At 40.1% G+C, this 19,966-nt stretch overlaps 1 protein-coding gene across 12 annotated transcripts in view; it reads right to left on the reverse strand.

Moving 5' to 3' along the window:
* Positions 1-19,966, reverse strand: part of LOC100704552 (collagen alpha-1(XIII) chain) — a gene marked incomplete at its 5' end in the record, with an annotated part of 82,925 nt that overhangs the window by 41,218 nt on the left and 21,741 nt on the right. For 5 of the 12 annotated variants that reach the window (XM_019366882.1, XM_019366878.1, XM_019366876.1 and 2 more), the window contains 19 exon segments: positions 4,778-4,864; positions 5,014-5,040; positions 7,081-7,131; positions 7,231-7,272; positions 8,413-8,547; positions 8,731-8,775; positions 10,343-10,396; positions 10,467-10,490; positions 10,582-10,635; positions 10,713-10,748; positions 10,865-10,891; positions 10,996-11,082; positions 15,422-15,448; positions 16,400-16,435; positions 16,840-16,866; positions 17,175-17,192; positions 17,295-17,336; positions 17,584-17,676; positions 18,687-18,749. In XM_019366882.1, coding sequence (XP_019222427.1) covers positions 4,778-4,864; positions 5,014-5,040; positions 7,081-7,131; positions 7,231-7,272; positions 8,413-8,547; positions 8,731-8,775; positions 10,343-10,396; positions 10,467-10,490; positions 10,582-10,635; positions 10,713-10,748; positions 10,865-10,891; positions 10,996-11,082; positions 15,422-15,448; positions 16,400-16,435; positions 16,840-16,866; positions 17,175-17,192; positions 17,295-17,336; positions 17,584-17,676; positions 18,687-18,749 — 975 coding nt within the window. 12 annotated transcript variants of the gene reach the window in all.

The following is a 19,966-nucleotide window of genomic DNA, read 5'->3' on the forward strand; positions in this document are numbered from 1 at the left end:
GCTCCTTGAATGTTTGTGAAATGTTTCCTCCTACGTCCATTGCCAATGTTTTGTCAATATTAACTTTGTAACCGGAGAGGTAACTGTATTTGCTAATAATTTCTTTTAAATGAGGTACACTAACTGCAGGATTTGAAATGTATAAAAGTACGTCATCTGCATAGATGGACAATTTATGCTGTTCTCCATTAATTGAAAGGCCCAGAATTTCATGTTCATCTCTAATCAACTGCGCCAGAGACTCAATACTTATATCGAACAGCAGGGGCGACAGTGGGCATCCCTGTCTACACCCACGTTCTAGTGAGAATCTGGTTGACATTGTTCCATTTACCTGTACAGCCGCCATTGGGTTGGAGTAAAGAATCTGTATCCATTTAATTAAGTTTGGCCCAAATGTAAATCTTTCAAGTGTATGGCCCAAGTACTGCCAGGAAACTCTGTCGAATGCTTTTTGCGCATCAAGAGACAGAATCATTGTTTCTTCTTGTTTGGTCTTGTACAAAGACATTAAGTTCAACAATCTACGAACATTGTCCCCATAGTGCCTTCCTGCAATGAATCCCGTTTGATCGTGATTTATAAAATGTGTAATAACTCTTTTGGCTAAGATCGTGGTGAGAATGCGCAAATCAGTATTGAGTAATGAGACTGGCGTGTATGATTGACAACTTGTGGGGTCCTTGCCCTCTTTATGGATTACGACAACTGTAGCATCATTCCAGGAAGGCGCCATAGTCCCAGTCTGCAGAGCGCAGTGGTATGCTTTTAGTATTAAGGGGGCGACTTTGTCCTTAAGTTTTTTTTTAAAAATTCATTAATAAAACCATCAGGGCCAGGACTTTTTTTAGTTTTAAGGTTTGAAATCACCTGTAAAATTGTTCTTGTTTATCTTGTTCTCGAATTGGTTCATCTAACTCTTTTGCTACAGATTCCGGCAGTGTTTTTAAATTGATCTTTTCTAAGAAATCAGATAGTTTATTGTCATATTTACATGTATCTGAATTTTTATATAATGACTCAAAAAAATTGGCAAAGCAATTTGCAATTTGATTTGGTTTGGTAATTAGGGTTTGATCCGACTTCAACTTTTGAACCATATTACAAGATTGCTGTTTTCTGAGTCTTATTGCCAGCAATCTGCTAGCCCTACTACCCTGTTCATAGTACTTTTGTTTAATGAATCTTAAATTGCCCTCAATTTTTTCGTTTATTAAACTATTAAGCTCACTAAGCAACACTTTGAGATCGGAAAGCAAATTGGCTGTTTGTGCTTTTTTGTATTGTTGCTCTAGGTGTTTTATTTTGACCTCCAATTCACACCGCCTGGCCTCTCTTTTTTTTCCCTGGCACTTGCGAATGATATTATGCGACCTCTAATGTATGCCAGGGCGATATCTCTGGAGTTGTATTCAACTCTAAGTATTTAGTTCAGTATGTATGAACTCACAAGACTGGCTATCACTTAGGAGTGAGGCATTTAATTGCCAAAGATTTAGTTTTGGTGTCAATCCTAAGTCCCATGAGAGCGATAGTGGTGCATGGTCAGATAGTGTAATTGGTAAAATTTCAATATTGTTAATTCTATGCTCTTCTATTTTAGAGGTAAAAAAGAAATCTATCCTGGAATAGGATGCATGTCTATGTGAGTAAAAAGTATAATCTCTGACTCTAGGAAACCTATTTCTCCAAACATCAATCAGTCCCAGTTCAGTTGTTAAGTATTTTAGAGCTTTACTCATTTGTGACGCATGGCTTTTTGAACTTGGTTGTTTATCCATATAAGGTGACAAGACACAGTTAAAATCCCCTAAAAGCAATAAAATACCAGAGCATTTTTGAAGCACTATATTAAAAATTGTATGTATGAACTTTGGCTCATCCTCATTAGGGGCATAGATATTGATGAGGGAAACCAGTACTCCATCGATAGAGCCGTTGACCATAATGTACCTTCCATCTGGGTCTCTATATGTAGTGAGTGGGGTGAAATTGATCTGTTTGTGTACTAGGATAGCCACACCTCTTTTCCTGCCAGATTTGTGAGATGAATAAAACACTTGTTGTGCCCACGACCTTCTTGTCATGCTCAACATCAGATAAATGCATCTCCTGCAAAAAAGCTATATGATAATTGAAACTTTTTAGCTGGCCAAGTAATTTTTTCCTTTTGATAGTGCTGTGGAAGCCTTTGACATTATAACTTATGACTTTAAGCAAATCTTGACTTGAATCTATCTTGACTGTTTAGGGTTAAGTTTGAGAGATATCTGAGAGGCACAAATAATTTTGAACTCCATGATGACCCAAGGTTTTGTTTAGCATAGGGCAATACAAAAAGAACCATCAAACCAACAAACCAGAAAATAATATATAAACCACTTTGTGAAAGTTTTTTACCCATCAAATAATCCCCGGGAGAACAAGGGACCTGAACAGGTATAGCAACAGCAGGACAGAAAGTCAAAGGGACCCCGAGTGCAGCTAATTCAAGTTTAGATGTCTTCATATGGAATGATGAACTGAAGTTCGGGGGAAAGCAGGGGAGCAGTCTTAGTGCCACCAACAAATCTCAGTGCTGTCTGCTCAAACAATATTAGAACTCAGGCCCTGCACGACTTAGTTACGATCAGGCACAGTGATGTAGCTTACTGACATAGAGAACTCCGAGTTACCTTCCACCTTGGATCAGGAGATAAGACAGTCATGGTTCAGCATGGCTGGAGAAAGTATGTTTTCCTTGACATAATCCATGGCTTTGGCAGCATCCACAAACTCCTTTTCAACATTGTTGTAAGTGACACGGAATCTGGCTTTCGCCACGCTGGCCGTGTAGTTGGGGAATATGGCGATTGGGTTTCCTTTGAAGTGTAGTTTTCCTCTGCGTGCTCTCCTGAGGATGTCCACTGCGTCTCCTCGGCTGTTTAATTTAGGAATGATAGCACGTGGAGTATCCCCGGGTTGAGTCAGGCTACGATGAGATCTTTCCACATGGACCTCTCTGTCAAGCTGAAACACCTCTTTGAGCATGCCGCCGGAGAGCTGGATCCCTGGGTTTCAGTCACACCGATAATCCGGATCGGTGTGACTGATCCAAGCCTTCACGTCTTGGATATCCCTTTTCAACGAGTCAAAGCTGTCAGCCAGAGCAGTCCTGACTTCCTGCTGGATGATGGCGGAGATATCTTGTCGCAAGGAGGTAAGTATGTCCGTCTTGAGGTCTGCCACATCCATTTTAGCTATTGGTGCCGACTTGGGTGTTTGGCTAGCGGTGTTGTCACAACTTTTACCCGCGGCTGCACTGGTCTTAGCTGTCGACGAAGCCTCGTATTTGTATCTCCGCACATTTGCAGCCATAAAAGCAACTTTCTTGGATTTGTATCCGTAGGGACTTTGTTTAAAAGTTTAAGATTGTCTTTAAGAGCAGATTGGCAACTTAGGTGCCTATTTTTGATGCAATTTACGCTGGAACGTGCAGCAGCTCTGAAAAAAGCGTGTTCACTCCATCGCGCTCGCTAGCACGATGAAATAAAATTGTTCAGCTCTATCTCTTAAAATTCAAGCTTTAAGTAATACCTCCTGGTACAGGAGCTCCTCTGATAATGGCTTTCTTCTTGTACTCACACATATATTCAAGGTGGACATACTCACAGTTGATTTAAGTAAGTATGATTAACCTATTTTAGAACTGAAAAGTAAGAGTTGTTAGACTCTGTTTGCTGAACCTGAAAACTAGCCTTAAAAATAAAACGAGAAGTAAACAAAAGATAATTAGCATCAAGACAAGAAGAGACAAGGCAACACTAAATTAAGGTGTCAAGGCAAAGACAGCAAAAATACATTTAAATAAAAATATAAAGAGTATTAAAATCACACCAGGGCCTAAAGTTCAACATTATTCCACTGTCTAAAAATAATCACTAGGATAAGAAAGAAATAAGGGCTACAGCTTATTATTATCAGAGAAATAAAAACAGGAATCCAAAATTCAACTTACAAAGCAAATCCTTGGGACCTTGATAGAGCCAATAATTTCATAATTAATGATAATGCAACAACATCTTGCTATCATGTGAAAAACTCAATTCCTCAATCTATTAGTGACTTAGAGCAACAGAAATGGTGTCGTCAGCCCTCTAAAGCCTTTGAACCTTTCTCTGGTGTTTTGCAACATTTTTTTCAACATCTGTATTTCCTGTAACTCATGAACCAGCAGCTAAATTGTAAGAATTTCAATGGTTCCTGAACACGGTGACTCATTTCAGCAATATTAGGATGATTACAGTAATTCAAGGCATAGGGTCACAGCAGCCAAAGGTTGGTTGAGAGAAGAGAAAGTGAGTGAGTGTGACGACGTTTGTTTATCTGACAGTTTGAGGTTTTTTTTTTACTGTTTTTTTAAAAGAAAAAGGTTTGTTTTTGTTGTTTTCTGTGTTGTTTGCAGAGATTGTCGTGGCCTGCCTGGCATTACTGTAATGACCCTAATATCACTGAAAAAGCACAGAGTTGAAGGTACCGCTGATTTTTTTTGATTGTGCCAGTGGTTCAAGAGTTTTGGTAGTTTGATGTAAAAGTTTGACCTAAAACTGATGTTTTTTTTTAATTTGAGTACAAACCAGTGTGAAAGAATAAAAACTCAAAGTGACAAAATTCATTTTCAGATTATCCCATTACAAATCAACTCAAACATCATTTGCATCAATTTTCAATATGAGAGAGCTAAGGTGTATTTTGAATGTTGGTTATTATGAACAGACAGAATGTCCAGTGAACTTACAGGAAGTCCAAGATGGCCTCTGTCTCCCTTGTCGCCTTTCTGACCTGTCGCTCCCTTTTCTCCTCGGATTCCAATTCCTGGCTCTCCCTGAGTTAAAAGGTAAGAGATACAATACAATCCTTACACTTTCTTTCATAAAATCGATGATATGATATTAACAACGTATAACTAAAGGCAAATTTAATAAATGTAGAAACTGGGTAATATCATAGTTTGTTATCAAAATAGTATCTCACCTTAGGCCCTGATGGTCCTTGTGGTCCCTGGATAGAACAAAACAGTGGAATTTATTTCAATTCACTTTTTTTTATATAGTGCCAAATCACAACAACAGTCATGCTAAAGTGCTTTATATTGTAAGGTAATGACCCTACAATAAAACAGAGAAAACAATCAAACGACTCCAATGGCGACAGTGGGAAGGAAAAACTCCCTTTAAACAGGAAGAAACCTCCGGCAGAACCAGGCTCAGGGAGGAGCAGCCATCTTCTGCGATTGGTTAGGGGGTGAGTGGAGGAAGGCAGGATTAAAGGACATGGAGGACAAGAGTCAAAGATTTAAAATAAGTAACGATTAAATTCAGAGTTGTGTATAAACACATGGTGAGTGAAATAAAGGTGAGTGAAGAAGAAACACCAAGTGCATCATGGGAAGTCCCCAGCAGCATTACCTATCCAGAGTTTTCAGTTACATGACTGACGCACTACCCTGGAATGCAAAACATTACTCCATCGTGATGGTCAGAAGTGGAAGTAGGTGGTGCTGTAGGAAAAAAGTTTTTCTCACCTATATCAAGCAACTACTCGAAAAACAAAGATATGAAGAGAAACAATGAATTTTGGGGACTTGTGATTCATATTTTGCTCTGGCAGCTTTATGTAAATACCTAAAATACCTTAAATACCTAAAAGTGGCAATGACTCTCCCAGAGCTCCAGTTCAGTGACATCTATGTGTATCTTGTAGAAAATCACTCACCTTACACTGATGCCAAGATGAAACCTTTCAAACTATGGACTTCTATGTCTACTTTCAATTTGAATGGGTAAATAATATTGCTATGTGGAAGCCAGAGATGGGCAGCATTACTGCCGTGTTACGGGATTACTTTTTTGGAGAAGTAATCAGTAATTAGTGACTAATTACTTTTTTCAAGTAACTTGACCAACACTGGTAGAAGCTGAAGAACAAGAAAGTGTTCATCATTAAAGCAAAGGTAAGTGCTGCATAGCTACCTTAAATAAACTACCACACATAAATCTTATGCTTGGTTGACTTGGACTTTCACTGTGTATGACTACAAAAGTTCGAGTAGTACTAATTTGTCACATCAACGTCACGTCATAACAGTAAAGTTGAGAGTATTTTACGAGTATCAGGTTAACCATTCCGGAGTTTAAATGAGCCACCATTGAGAGCCTGGATTGTTGTGGAGATTAGTGCGATTTGGCCTGTAAGGCAGATAAAGAGACGTGTCCTGACATGTTGGTGCTATACTCAACACCCTTCTGGCAGCTGTAAATAAATGCTGATTACTGCATCCGATAGCACAGGAACTATCTGCCATTTTGGCCTTCAAGCCACGCATTGAACTTGATGTTCAAAGGGAGTCATCCTAATTTCACATGCAGCATCCACATACAGCTTGTTACAAGCAGGTGTGGGACCTGACTGACCTGAGGCACTGACCACAGGGCAAGATAAACGCAAGACCATGTACAGATGGTCCAGCTTCCTGTCCCCCCTGCTAGGACACTTAACATGTTGGTGGAATTTGGGGAGTTTAGATTTCAAACCACAGGGCACTGTTTGAGGCCCTGCAGTAATGCTCCAGTCTGTGGCTCCAACTTCGTCCCAGACTTTACACCAATCATCAATATTAAGCAGGTGGTTTTGATGGTATTGGTTGTTTATGTATTTGACCATATTAGAAGGCTCATTAGATCATACTGAGGTTGTTGAGGAAGTTTGCTACTCAATCCCCGGCTCTTTGAGTCATCTTTCAAAGTATTCTTGGGTAAAATACTGAACCCCAATTTGTCCACAGTGTATCCATGTGAATGTGCATGTAAATGCTAAATAAATTGCTTAGACATAGATAAGCACTGTGTGAATGTGTGTGTGATTGGGTGGACGAGAAACATGCTTTGAGTGCTCAAACTGGGTATTAAAGGCAATAAGGAAAGGAGGTAAGCATTCTATTTATCATTTAAAAACATGGCTGGTGTGTCACATAAAACACCTTTACAGTTATGCATTGCTTTTGTTTTTAAAGATAAGAGTTACACGGCATATCTGACTTACTGCTGGGCCAACTGGTCCTGGGGGTCCTGGTGGCCCTGGAGGACCATAGATCTAAAGGCAAGGTATACACAGTTTTCAATTTAAAAAGTATTGCTTATAAGGCACTGACAAGCAGAAAATTATAAAACTCAGTTTATAAATAATCCTTACCGATTCTAACCTTCCTCCATCTCCAGGTTCACCTTTTGGACCCTGTAACAATATGTGGGAAAGACACAGGGATAAAGGATTCATATATATTTCCTTATTTTACAAAACTATTGCAGGGCATCTGTGATTTCATACTACACTTGTGCGATTTGATACTGCACTTGGAGTACAGCATTTCACTACCTCGCAGCCATCTAACCAACCATCTCTTGCAGCTTGAGAGGCAACACTGCATAGCATTGAACACAGGAACCATTTTTTAGGGGAAAATTTCAGTGTATTATAAGGCCACTTAGTTATGCTTGGGACCTGGTGCCTACTTTGTTTTACATTTTGTATGTCTTACTGTCAGACATCTGTTGCATAATCCGAATCTTATACAGCAAATCTCACCCAAGTTGTGAAGATCCACAAGGTTTCTAAGCATATTAAATTCCTAAATATATAATACACCTAATTACTGAAGCAACAATTCGTCGGCATAATCATAATGTCGTCGACTATAAAAATTTGTCGATGGGCAATTTTATCATTGACACATCATATACTAATATCACGTAAATGTGTTTTTGTAACTGCAATACGCTTCAGGAAGCGATGGGGGCAGTATCGCCTCTATCGTCTGCCAAGATTTCACTCAGTACTAAAAAAGAAGAACATGTCGTGAATGGCACACATGAGGACGGATGAAAAGGAAAACAGATCAATCCAAATATTGATCGTATCGATCCAAAAATTTGTTCTGATATCAGATTGATACTAACACTATAGGATAGAGACATTATTTCTATCCTCCAAGTTCAGTATGTGGCCCAACTAAATAGTTTTTAATAAATAAATATTTTTTGGAAATGAAAGATCTACTTCAAACATGCACAAACATTAAAAATATGTCCCAGCATTGACAGATTCCAAACAATCTGTATTTTTCCCCCACTAAATTTGTTAGAAGAAATCTTAAAATAAGTTGTCCTGATCCACCAAATATAGCAAAGGCATCAGTTAATTTCTTGCACAGAATTCCAACTTACAGTCTTTGACACTCTCGGGGTCTCTTCCAAGTCTTTAATTAGATAAGAGTGTAGCGAGAAAGACCAAGATGTACTCTCTGGATGACAATGATGTGGAACAGTGATAATGTGGAACTTCACAGACAGTTGTGTGGTTAATGTAGTCACTTACAGGTGATCCAGATGGACCCATGTCACCCTTGGTGCCTTTGGGTCCTGGAAAGCCCATGACACCTCCCTCTCCTCTGGGACCTTCAGGACCTGCTGGGCCCGGGGGACCAGGTTCTCCAGGCTTCCCTCGAGGTCCCTGAAAATATAAGATCATAAGTTGCTCCACTTTATTAAATGTAACCAACAGAAATCTGTATTAATTAAATGTGTGTTATATCAAATCAGTGATGGCTAAGTGTAATTATCACACACACTCTGCGATTTTAGGAACCTCATAAAATCAGACCTGAGTAATAATATGGAGATAACATAACATTACCTTCTCTCCATCCAGTCCTGGTGGACCTGGTAGACCAACTTCACCCTAAGGACACACCAAGGTCGCATTACCAACTAGGCAAACCAGACAATTGTCTTTGTTTACGATAACTGCACATCCACACCAATGTCAGTATGACTGAAAAAGAAACCTCTTTTAACACAGCCTGTTTTTTTTAATGCAGACTCTTGCATCTTTATCTGCAAATCAACATTTTTACGCAATACCAGACAAGGCATCCATGCTATTATGTAAAATGTCACATTGGGTTGGCTGCAGGTAGAGCAGGTCATTTACTGATTGGAAGTTTGGTGGTTCATTTCCAGTCTGCATGTCAAATATCCTTGGGCAGGATACTAACCTCAATTGGAGTGTGAATGTGTGCAAATGTTAGCAGTTACGTAAAAACAGAATAGGAAAAAAACTGCTTGTATGAGTGGGTGAATGAGGCACTGTCAGTCCTCAGGTAGAGTAGGGAAGGGCTATATAAGAATGAGTCCATTTACATGTCACATGTCCTAATAACAATAGTCTAATCTGGAGGAGATGAAGGCATGAACAAACATCTCCAATTCACCTTTAGAGACAACAGTCCTGAGTTTAGTGATATTTCTTAAGTGAAGAAAGAAACAACGGCTCGCAGACTTGATTTGGACATCAAAAGTCAAAGACTGATCAAAAATGAACCCAAGTGTCAAAGCAGCAGCTTTTACAGTGGATGAGAAAGACACCAAACGTTGTCTGATTTGGGCCTTAATGCTCCGTTGTCTGTATTAAGCTGCAGAAAATTGTTTGCCAATTGTTTGCCATCCAGCCATTAATTGTGTTAAGACAGCCCATTAAAATGGATAATTTATCCAATTCTTGTTACAATCCTTATCTGAAAAAACTGGAGACAAACAATGCTATTCAGTGTATCAAAGAAAACCTTAGAATCTCTTTTTCCTACTCTCACATTTTTCATCATTTTTTTTTTAATTAAAAGGAAAAATATCCTTTTAATAACCCTTATGTGCCTCAAGTTTCGTGGCTATCCACAGCTGCTCAGCTCTACAGCAACTCCGCCTAAAACTGCGGATAGATTCAGTGATCCGAGTGAAAATGCCACTTTGTCCGGTACACTCTGAAATGAAGGAAGCTGCACCCAGTTTTATACCATCAGTCTGAGCCAGATTATTAGCAAACAATTCTACAAATTCTTCCACCACAGAGTCAGTAATAAGTTGTGAATGCTATGTATGAACAGAGGGCAGAGTGTCAAGGCTAGAAGATAGATCAAATAAAAGACATTTATGGTCACTAATAAAAATGTCTTGCAACATTTTCACACAGTAACACAGTAATGTAGCACATGAAGAAACTGTCATTACCAGTGTCAATTTTACTACACAAGATTTTTAGTTATCCACCTCATGGATAAGCGGAGAAAACTAATTTATCACCAAACCCCAGTCTGTGTAGACTACAGAACAAAAAAAACTGAAACTATAGAGAAGTGTAAAATATGCGCATTACCATATATTCATCATGAATGATGACAAAAGTATGCATGTTTAGTAATACAGCGTGCAAGCATCATCTGGCATTGTGTTATTCTAAAACCTTCTCCTACCTTGGCTCCAGGGATTCCAGGTGTCCCTGGAGGTCCAGGTAATCCAGGTGGGCCCTATAAGGATGAGAGATTCAGTCATGAAATATGTTTGAATTTTGTGTTATACAATCTAGAAAATACTCACCATCAGGGGGATGTTGCGGATATCCTATGAAGAAATATTAAATGTTACTAATGCTTTATTTAATGTTTTACTTTCTTTATAGCTGAGAAAGTGAAACTAATATGAAGCAACATACATTTTCATACAGGATTTCAGCCCTTCCTGGCTCCCCAGTCGGGCCTGGCAGACCCTAGAAGGTGCAGAAGTGCTGTTTGTCAATTCAGTGGACACATGTTAATAAAAACTTTTATTTCATCCAGAACTTACTCTTGGGCCAGCTGGGCCTTGAAGACCTGCTTCCCCCTATTAGTTGATGTAAGACATAAAACTTTTGTTAGGCATAAATATTCTAATAGGATTCATATATTTCTGAATAAATGCCCTTTTAAAAATTAATTTGTAATGCTGTCTTTTCCTACTTTTTCTCCCTGGGATCCTTTGTCACCCTGTAATAAAAATATTATAATATTATGCAGTAACTTCACAGAGTTATTAAGCATTTTTTAAGTAATAATTGCATTGCTGTTTCATGGCATTGTATTTCACCCACTCTGGGTCCTCTTAGTCCTGGCAGTCCTGGTGAACCAGGCTCTCCTTTAATTCCCAGGGCTCCAGCGTTCAGCTCTCCTTTCTCTCCCTGCCATACATATAGAAAAAGTCTTAACCAGTGGCATACACTGTTATCTCCAATTTTATCTCCATGACAATCAAAAATACTCAGTCCACTGAAGAATACTGTCAGCAGTTCCAGAGCAAATAAATACATAGTAAGCTGGTAAGTGGACCTGGGGGACACTGTGTTGTCTAACAGTTCTGTCCGTGGCTTCTAACAGTTAAACATTCACTGTTTCATGAATCGAACAAATAGTGGCAATATGAAGGTTGATTAAAATGATTGGTAGAATTAGCCAGTTTAATAAAAACAATCATTAAGACTACACATTCTATCAAAGAGGGAGCAAAGCCCAGCAGCATAGAAAGACAAAAACAAATCATCATACAAATTAATTTTAGTTTTACAGACATCCAGGTATTACAACAATAACAATTAACAAGGTACAACCAGACAAGAATATTATTCTTTTTAAGTTCTAGATCCCCGCTTGTAAGGTACATCAGGGGTACTAGAGACGCCAGTAAAAGAAAAGCACATGTCACTGATTGAATATGTAATAACTGCTATGCCCACTGCACAAAAATGACTTTAAGTTTACACAGGAACACTAGAAAGCCCTGGTTCAGCCTACCTACTGGAGATAACAAAGGCAAAAGAAATACAAAGTAGGAAAAAAACCCACTTTCTTCTCCAGAAGAAAAACATGCAGCCATCTTGGAATGGATATATTCACTGACACACTGAAATGGGTGAGTTACTAACAAAGCTATGATGACAGGAAGATGACAAAACCACCATAAATAAACAAGACCACTATGAACCACAAAGAGTGAAAAAAATAATAGTGGCCGCCTCGTGGTAGATTCTAGGTGATGTTCAGAAAAGGTGTCACTGGGATTCAAACTCATCTGAGAGTTTTAGTAGATGCACCTACGGTTTGAATGTGAAAATCCTACGCTGCCTAGTTCTCGAGTTATCATGTTAAGAAAACTTTCAGAAAACCTTGTGTGAGTCGGTATGAGTGTCTGTGAGTGTTTATCACAACATATCCTTGGTAATGAGGATGAGACGTGACAAGGGCGCACCCCAGGGGCCAGAAGGAGGTAGAGAAAGACGTAGGAGACCTGGGCCATCTACAGCTCCCCAAAGTACTCAAGACCCAAGGCCATATATCTATAAGAACTGTGTGCATCGCAGCAGTAGAATGAAGGCCCCCAACTGAGCCCTCACAGCCAAAAGACAAGAGCCCCAGAGAATCAGAGGCAAGGGGCAGCCCAACCTGCCAGAGGCTGACCATGTCAGCATGAGCCGAGATTGGCCAAGGTGCCCAAGAACCCCCTGACAACCAGCAGAGCTCCCTCCCCATGACAAAGAGGCCCAAGTCACCTTGGACCACAACCCCCAAGGAATCAGGCTGATAACCACGGTCAGCTTTTTACCCAGGAGGGTCAGCCTGATGAAAATTGATGAAAATGTAAAAAAACATGAAAGTGTAGATAACATTGAGCAGCTCCTCAACTCTGAGTGGGGCTGGTAAGTGAAGTGAAGGGGGTTCAGATGTGGTCTGACCAGAGGATGAAACTGATCGAGGTTGTCTTTCCAAGGTCTTCATGATGTGAAATGTCAGCACCACAGATCTGTAACCCTGGCGAGGGGTGCCAGGACTTTAAAGGGAGCCCATGGTGCAGTGTGGAGAGAGGGAGTGGCATGGCTGTGTATCGCAGGTTGACTCCAGGTAAATCAGTAGGGGAGTGAGCATTAACTGCAGCGACGAATCTGTTGAAGAGCAAATTAAATTCGTTGGCTCTGTCCTCACCGCCCTCTGCTGTTGGATGGTCTGAATCCAGTGATGGTCTAATGGAATTTAGGATTCACACACATCTTGATGGCAGTGATCCATCTTCCTAAAGAAAGACGTAGCGTGTTCCAGTGGTCCAGCTCTTGCTTTAGACGTAATAACATATGCTGATAATTAGCCTTATAAAGTTATGTTACCCATATAGATTTGGGGGGGGGGGGGGGGTTGGCCATCTGTCGCAACTGGTTACCTCTTAAGTAAGCTTCTTAAATAAGCTGCAGATGATGCAAAGATGACATCATCTTCTTCTGAGAGAAAAAGACAATTAAATGTCTGCTTAGACTCTACTTTTATAGACTGTGTTCTAAGGATGATCATGTTTATACTCAGTGGGCCATGATCTGAGATGACTATACCTCCATAATCGCATTCACATGATTAGATGTATTAGAATTTGTCAATGCATGAATATGCTTAATGGAGAAGAAAGAGTATGCTCTTGAAGCTGGGTTATGAACATGCCACACATCAGCCACCTTACTTTCAATAAATAAATAAATAAATAACGTAGTTCGGGTGGACTTTGACAGGGATGCCCTCCCAAGAGCACTGAAGGGTGAGAGTACACAGTTTACATCGCTGTGAATTATAAGAATATGAGCATACACCACATTGTTTAACAATGTGGTGTATGCTGTACAGTGTAGCGAGGAATGCCCAGACCTCTACATTGGAGAGACCAAACAGCCACTTCACAAGCGTATGGCACAACATAGAAGAGCCACCTCCACAGGACAAGACTCAGCAGTCCATCTGCATCTTAAGGATAAAGGTCACTCTTTCGAGGATGCCAATGTTCACAATTTGGACAGAGAGGACAGATGGTTTGAAAGAGGAGTGAAAGAAGCCATCTATGTCCACTGTGAGCAGCCATCTTTGAACAGAGGCGGTGGTTTACGACACCAACTGTCTGCCATCTATAATCCAGTTTTGAGTTCCCTCCCCAGACGCCTTAACGCCCACTCACATCCTGGGCCATCTGACCTCAGGAATTCGCATGATAAGGTGGGGCCAGGTTTCACAATGAGCTCACCCGAAACCCTGGCTGATTGGGACCCACACCCATTTTCACACCTTGGCTCAGGCGATTATAGAGAATCATCAGGGGGTCCTTTTGTCCCTCTTTGGGGGGAAACTCCCACTAGGTTTAAATCTGGGACTCCCCACCATTTGACCTTAGAACTGAAGAAGCTTCTCGGATGGGAGGTGAAACGTCTTCAAGCAACTTAAAGAAGTCCAGACGCTTTCCTTGCAAGCTCCTTTGACCACCTATGTTAGCATTTCGCAACAATGACTGATGGAGGTGTTAGATGTGTCTGTTCCCTGTGTGTCAATAGACCTGAGCATGTTTCCTGCTGGGAGTTTCAGGAGTTTTCTCTGAGATTATAAGACCAATTTCCCCTAAATTCATAGATTATTCCTCCTTGTGCGACCATTTCTGGGCACTGAAGGCTCAGCCTGTGAAATCACTTTCTCTTTATTAAAGAGTAAAAGCCTTCACAGATTTCTGCTGCTGCTCCCTGTGGATACAAAATGCTATACAAGTTTAACCTTCCTCCTGCCACCATCTGTGTGAGACACCTAATGGAGAAAACATACATGGCTGCAAAACCCCCCCTGCCATCCTAATGTGGCCAGTACAGAAATGTACTATGAGCCCAGGTCTGTTGGGACTGCTGCAGTGCTGACAGAGGAAGCAGAGTCTACCATGTAGAAAAACAAGACAGTAAATGTCTTCATATTTAGTTATTCTTTGGTAAAGCCTCTAGGACATAAGTCCATCCAGGTAAGTTCCAGTTTCCTGTGTTCACAGACAGCAGAAGGATTTGAAGCCTGTTTCTATTGATTCATACATTAAAAGCATGTTCCTACCACCCAGACTCCAGCAGCGACATCTGCCATCTTGGCATGAATAAATAATCCTTAAAATGCCACACACACAAACTCCCTGCTTGGGTTTTATTTTCCATTCTCTCTTCTCTCTCTGGGAACGCCCTCGTTCTTTCACCTCCCCACACAGTGCATGGAAACATTAGCTCAAGCAAGCAGACAGTCCACTTCATCTGAGGGGAAACAAACTGCAGGGAGACAGGGAGCCCCCCATCTTGACAGGGACCTGACAGAAGTAGAGCTACAGCCTCCTCTTGTTAGCTGCTTTTGAGAAGAACCGCAAGAAGAAGTAAAACTCTTACATAGACCAACTAGTTTAATTAAGTGAAACACAGAGACTTCATTCCAGATACCCAGATACACATCAAAGCGTCGTGTCCCCCCCCCCAAAAAAAAACAAAACAAAAAAACAAAAAACAAAACAAACCAACAACCAAACGGCAGGATAAGCAGGCTCGAACTATAAAACTGAATTAAATCCTCTCATGGAATTAAGGCCAGAAACTATGAAGAGGAGTCTGTGTTGGGGTTTTCAGCTTTGAACTCAGCTTTAGTTTACTAAAGTTAGTAATTCAGAAAGAACAAAAGGTACCTTATTTTACTTCCTCTTACCTTATTTCCTTGGTCTCCCCTAACTCCCTGTGAAGCAGATAACTATGCTGTAAATTTAACAATAATTATACTCTCCACTAGATGGAGCACAAGATCTTTTGTAGTCCTTTAGAATTTCAGTGAGTAATGTTTCATTTCAGTGACCATCAACTGAGTCAGCTGATGGGCTCATGGCAGAAAACAGACAAGATGGAAGGATGGTTAACATTTACAATAATCTGCACAGAAGGAGAGCAGCAACTTATTTTCACATGTGCCAGCTTCAAGAAAAGCTGAAAGTTTTAGTTCTTGGGCAAAATCACATCTTATAGATTTATATATACTGGGGAGTTTGTTGCTGTAACTGCTCATATCCAGATGGCAGAGACATTAAAATCTACAACTGTTTATTCGATTATACAGTTAGTGTGAAGTATTTGGACAAAGACACGAACTAATAATAATATTGTCTTTGTTGTTTTTTGTATGTCCTGTCCACATTAAAACAATCAGAATTATTGTGTGAAGGACAAGGACAGTCTGAAGGATTTATTTTCCATGTAGACCAGTACAGCTTTACTGGTCCACTTGATTGACATATTTTATTCGACCTATTATTAATATTTATTCATTTATTTATTTTTTCATTTTGAGTTATTACACTGAGAACGGACAGGACCGGAGGACAGGAAAGAGAAAGAAAGAGAGGATGGGAAGAGAGTTAACAGAAGGAGAGAGAGAGAGAAAAGACAAGTAAGGAAAACAACAGCATCCACAACAGTAAATAATAAACAGTATAAATAAATAAATAGTAATATTGTCACCAGTGATAGGGTTTAAAGGCACTTGTCATCAGGAGAATAGATCTCTTGGAGCAAGCTACTGTATCCTGCAAAGTGTCCTCAAACCTTAGAGGATGATCTTAAAAGCTTAGAGTGTGTTGGAGAGAGTTTCTCCTGATACTTTGGGTCAAACAGAAAGCAGAAGAAAGAGAAATACCTTTGGGCCTGTTGGGCCAACATCACCTCGATCCCCCTGTGGGGGACAAACAGACACACATACAAACACCAAAATAATAAAACTAATAAACACTGAAAGCACAGTAACAGCCAACAGATGATCAACGTGAGAAGTGGTGTCTTGAAACCTATTAAAACTGAGCCCTATTTCTGTATTTCCCTTTTAGAGTAAAAATATAAGAGTCCATTATGAATGTTTCATCCAAAAAAAGCAAAAATAAATAAAATACTACTTCCTTATTCCTTCTGCTTTGATCGTACGCAGGTACTCAAAGCTACACGATACATACGTCCATCATTAGTAAATAAATGGTCATTTCTTTCTGTTCATAATGAAAAATCTGTCTACTGGAATATGCATTTCACAGAAGCATAGTTAAAATTATCCTTTTTAAATGTAAAACACAGAAGGGACCTCACCTTTTGTCCTGGCACACCTGGCTCACCCTGGAGACATAAAACAATAAGTATATATGTATAAAGCATCTATAGATTCAGCTTTGATTTTTCCACAGTAAGCATTTAACATATCTGTGTCACATCTGAGTTCACAGTTCACATTCCTGCTTTCAAATAATCCATAACAATTAATGCATCACGTGGAGCGTTTGCATCAGGCACAGTGAAAATCTTCTGACTTGATGACCATGTCATGTGGCCTTTTGACTCCTACAACTCTAAATTCATCACGGCGGGCTGCAGTGATGCTGTTTTTATTTTGGACTTTGTATTAGAATGAATGAATTCTTTTTTACCTTTAGTCCGGGCAAAAGCTGCATAAAGAAGGAAGAAAGAAGAACGTTAATGTTGCATTAATTAATAATGTGAAGGCTCTAGAAAAAAATAGCTGGACGAGTCACAACACTAATGCTTACCCTTGGATCTTTTCCAGGTTTGCCTGGCTCCCCAGGTTTACCCTGTGTGACATAAAACTTTGTTTTACAAAGACTCTACGAGCCTATTCTTGTCATAATCTTGTGAACAATTACATCATGCCCCTCCCTCTAGTGAGAGCATAACAGTAAATTAATATAAAGTGAACCTTTATACTAGTGAGTCTCTTAAATCTTGTCTCAGATGGAAAGGTCTGTTAAATTGAAATTTGACACCATGGTGCGCGACACCAGAGGATATATAAAGGGGTACACTCAGATTAAGACTCACCGGTGGGCCATTGGCCCCATCCATTCCCGGTGTTCCTGGTGGTCCAGGTGGCCCTGGAGGTCCCGGAGGCCCCTGTATTCCAGGCTCGCCCTGCTAAGAGAGTTTGAGTTAAAACCTGTCATTCTACAGTGAGCCTCGCCACACCAGCCATGTCCAAACAACCTCACACTACACTGCAATCAATTCAATAAAGGGTGGGGAGCAAGTGCTGTGGTGTTGGAGAAAGCAAGGTAAGCTAAGGAACAGGGCAAGCAGTTATTATGCTGGAGAACAATGACTTCTTTCAATTAATACTCAGTTTCTACATGTTTGACATACCCTGTGACCCTCAGCTGACAGGACATGCAAGCATATGGTCAATAGATACTCCAAAAGTGACCAAAGAGTCATTTAGCAATAACACGATCACACAAGCTTGACTGCGGTCCACAGTTACCAGTGTGGATCAAGAAGACAGTGAATAGAAATAGTGCCTTTCTTATTCAATTATGTGAATGTCTTCCTTGTCAATGTCGTAAAACACAGGTGTCGAACTCCAGGCCTCGAGGGCCGGTGTCCTGCAGGTTTTAGATGTGTCCTTGATCCAACACAGCTGATTTAAATGGCTAAATTACCTCCTTGACATGTCTTGAAGTTCTCCAGAGGCCTGGTAATGAACTTATCATTTGATTCAGGTGTGTTGACCCAGGGTGAGATCTAAAACCTGCAGGACACTGGCCCTTGAGGCCTGGAGTTCGACACCTGTGTCGTAAAAGAACCCTAAGTATCCAAAAATTCTGAAAACCAATCACATAATTGAGACTGGTGTAAAACATGAAATTTTTCAAGAACACAACTTTACTTGTGACTCTAGAGACTGCCATCACCATACAGAGACATTTAATTAACCATCATATTATCTTAATTCAAAGCTACAGAAGCTATACAACACAATATTTGTACCATTGTTGTCCAGCTTTATGCACACCTTCATATATATACATATATATATACATATACATATATACACACACACACACACACACACACATGAATGACAGCAGAGAGAAGCTGTGGGAATGAAGAGAAGTTGGATGGCAAGCAGGGGACATACACAATTGTACCTTGAGGCGTTTTAATATTAGAGGGCTTATTGAGGGCATGTTGCGCACGGTGATGGGCAACATCTGCTGGGGGGAAGTCACAAAGCACAGGTGGCCAGCGATGCAAAAAGGTCACAGGGCAAAGGTCACCAGGAGGCCAAAGAAAGGAAACAGGGTAGAAGAGGAGAAAGACGGATAGAGGGGGAGGGATATAGAGGAAAAAAGAAATGAGGGTGAAAGGAAATGGGAAGTCAAATTAGAAAAAAGGAAATAAGGCTGAAGAAAGGAAATCTAAAAAAGAGGCACCAGTAAAGCAAACTATAGGCCTGAAGCTGCAAAGGGGATGGTCCATGCGCTGATATGCTCTAAATTATATGCTGAAATGATTTTTGCTTCTTAGATGCCAGCAAAGAGCGTTTCTGTTTACTGTGTAGGATTTGTTGTGGATCAGCATCCCCATTAACTGTTACTCAGGCCCGTAGATTGCAGTGGAGCAGAGGTAGAAGCCTGTCTTGCCACAAAGAGAGTACAGCAGTAGAGTTACAGTACATATTCAGACTTACTGTGGCCAACTGTCCAACACAGGGCTGTACAATACGTCGCTTCTGTTGAGATGACCAGTGCGATCAGATAAAAGGTCAGTACAAGTAAACCTGTGATGAGAGCTTTGTTTTCCCAAGTGCAACAAAGTGCATGAAACGTGCCTACTTTTTACAAAGCGTACATATTTCCACAAACTTTATGATGCCACTAAAACGAAAGCACCTTTATCAATAAAATAAACCCAAAATAATTCCTGACCAGTCTTCTCTGTCTTAACACGTATCCAATGTTACATTTGATTGATTTCAGTTAGACGATGCCTGTTTTATTATGTAACCAATCATGCTATTTATTCAGAAGATCACTTGAAAGAAGATAGCAAGTTCTATGGAAATACATACAGCAGATTATAAGCAAAGGTAAGGGAAGAGTAAAAGTAGGCAAGTCTGCTGCTTTATCTCCAACCATTACAGTGATCCACCACAACTGAGAACAGCTTTAAATGGATAAGTCACCTGCTGCTAATATAAAGAATGAATCAGATAAAAATGGACTTTTCTGTGAGGTTTATTTGTCTTTATGTTGAGATGCATAAAAAATAAAAAGTATCAGAAATGCAAAACTAAAGGACGCTGAAAAACAATGAACATGCTGGCAGGTGGAAATTTAAGGCTCCTTAAAGGATTTTTGATAGCAGCACTTACGGGGACAAAATAAAACTTGACTGAATGTGTGACTGTGGCTTGTAGCAAAAAGTA

The sequence above is a fragment of the Oreochromis niloticus genome, linkage group LG13 (genome assembly GCF_001858045.2).
Source record: "Oreochromis niloticus isolate F11D_XX linkage group LG13, O_niloticus_UMD_NMBU, whole genome shotgun sequence".
In the NCBI taxonomy this organism is placed as follows: Eukaryota; Metazoa; Chordata; class Actinopteri; order Cichliformes; family Cichlidae; genus Oreochromis; species Oreochromis niloticus.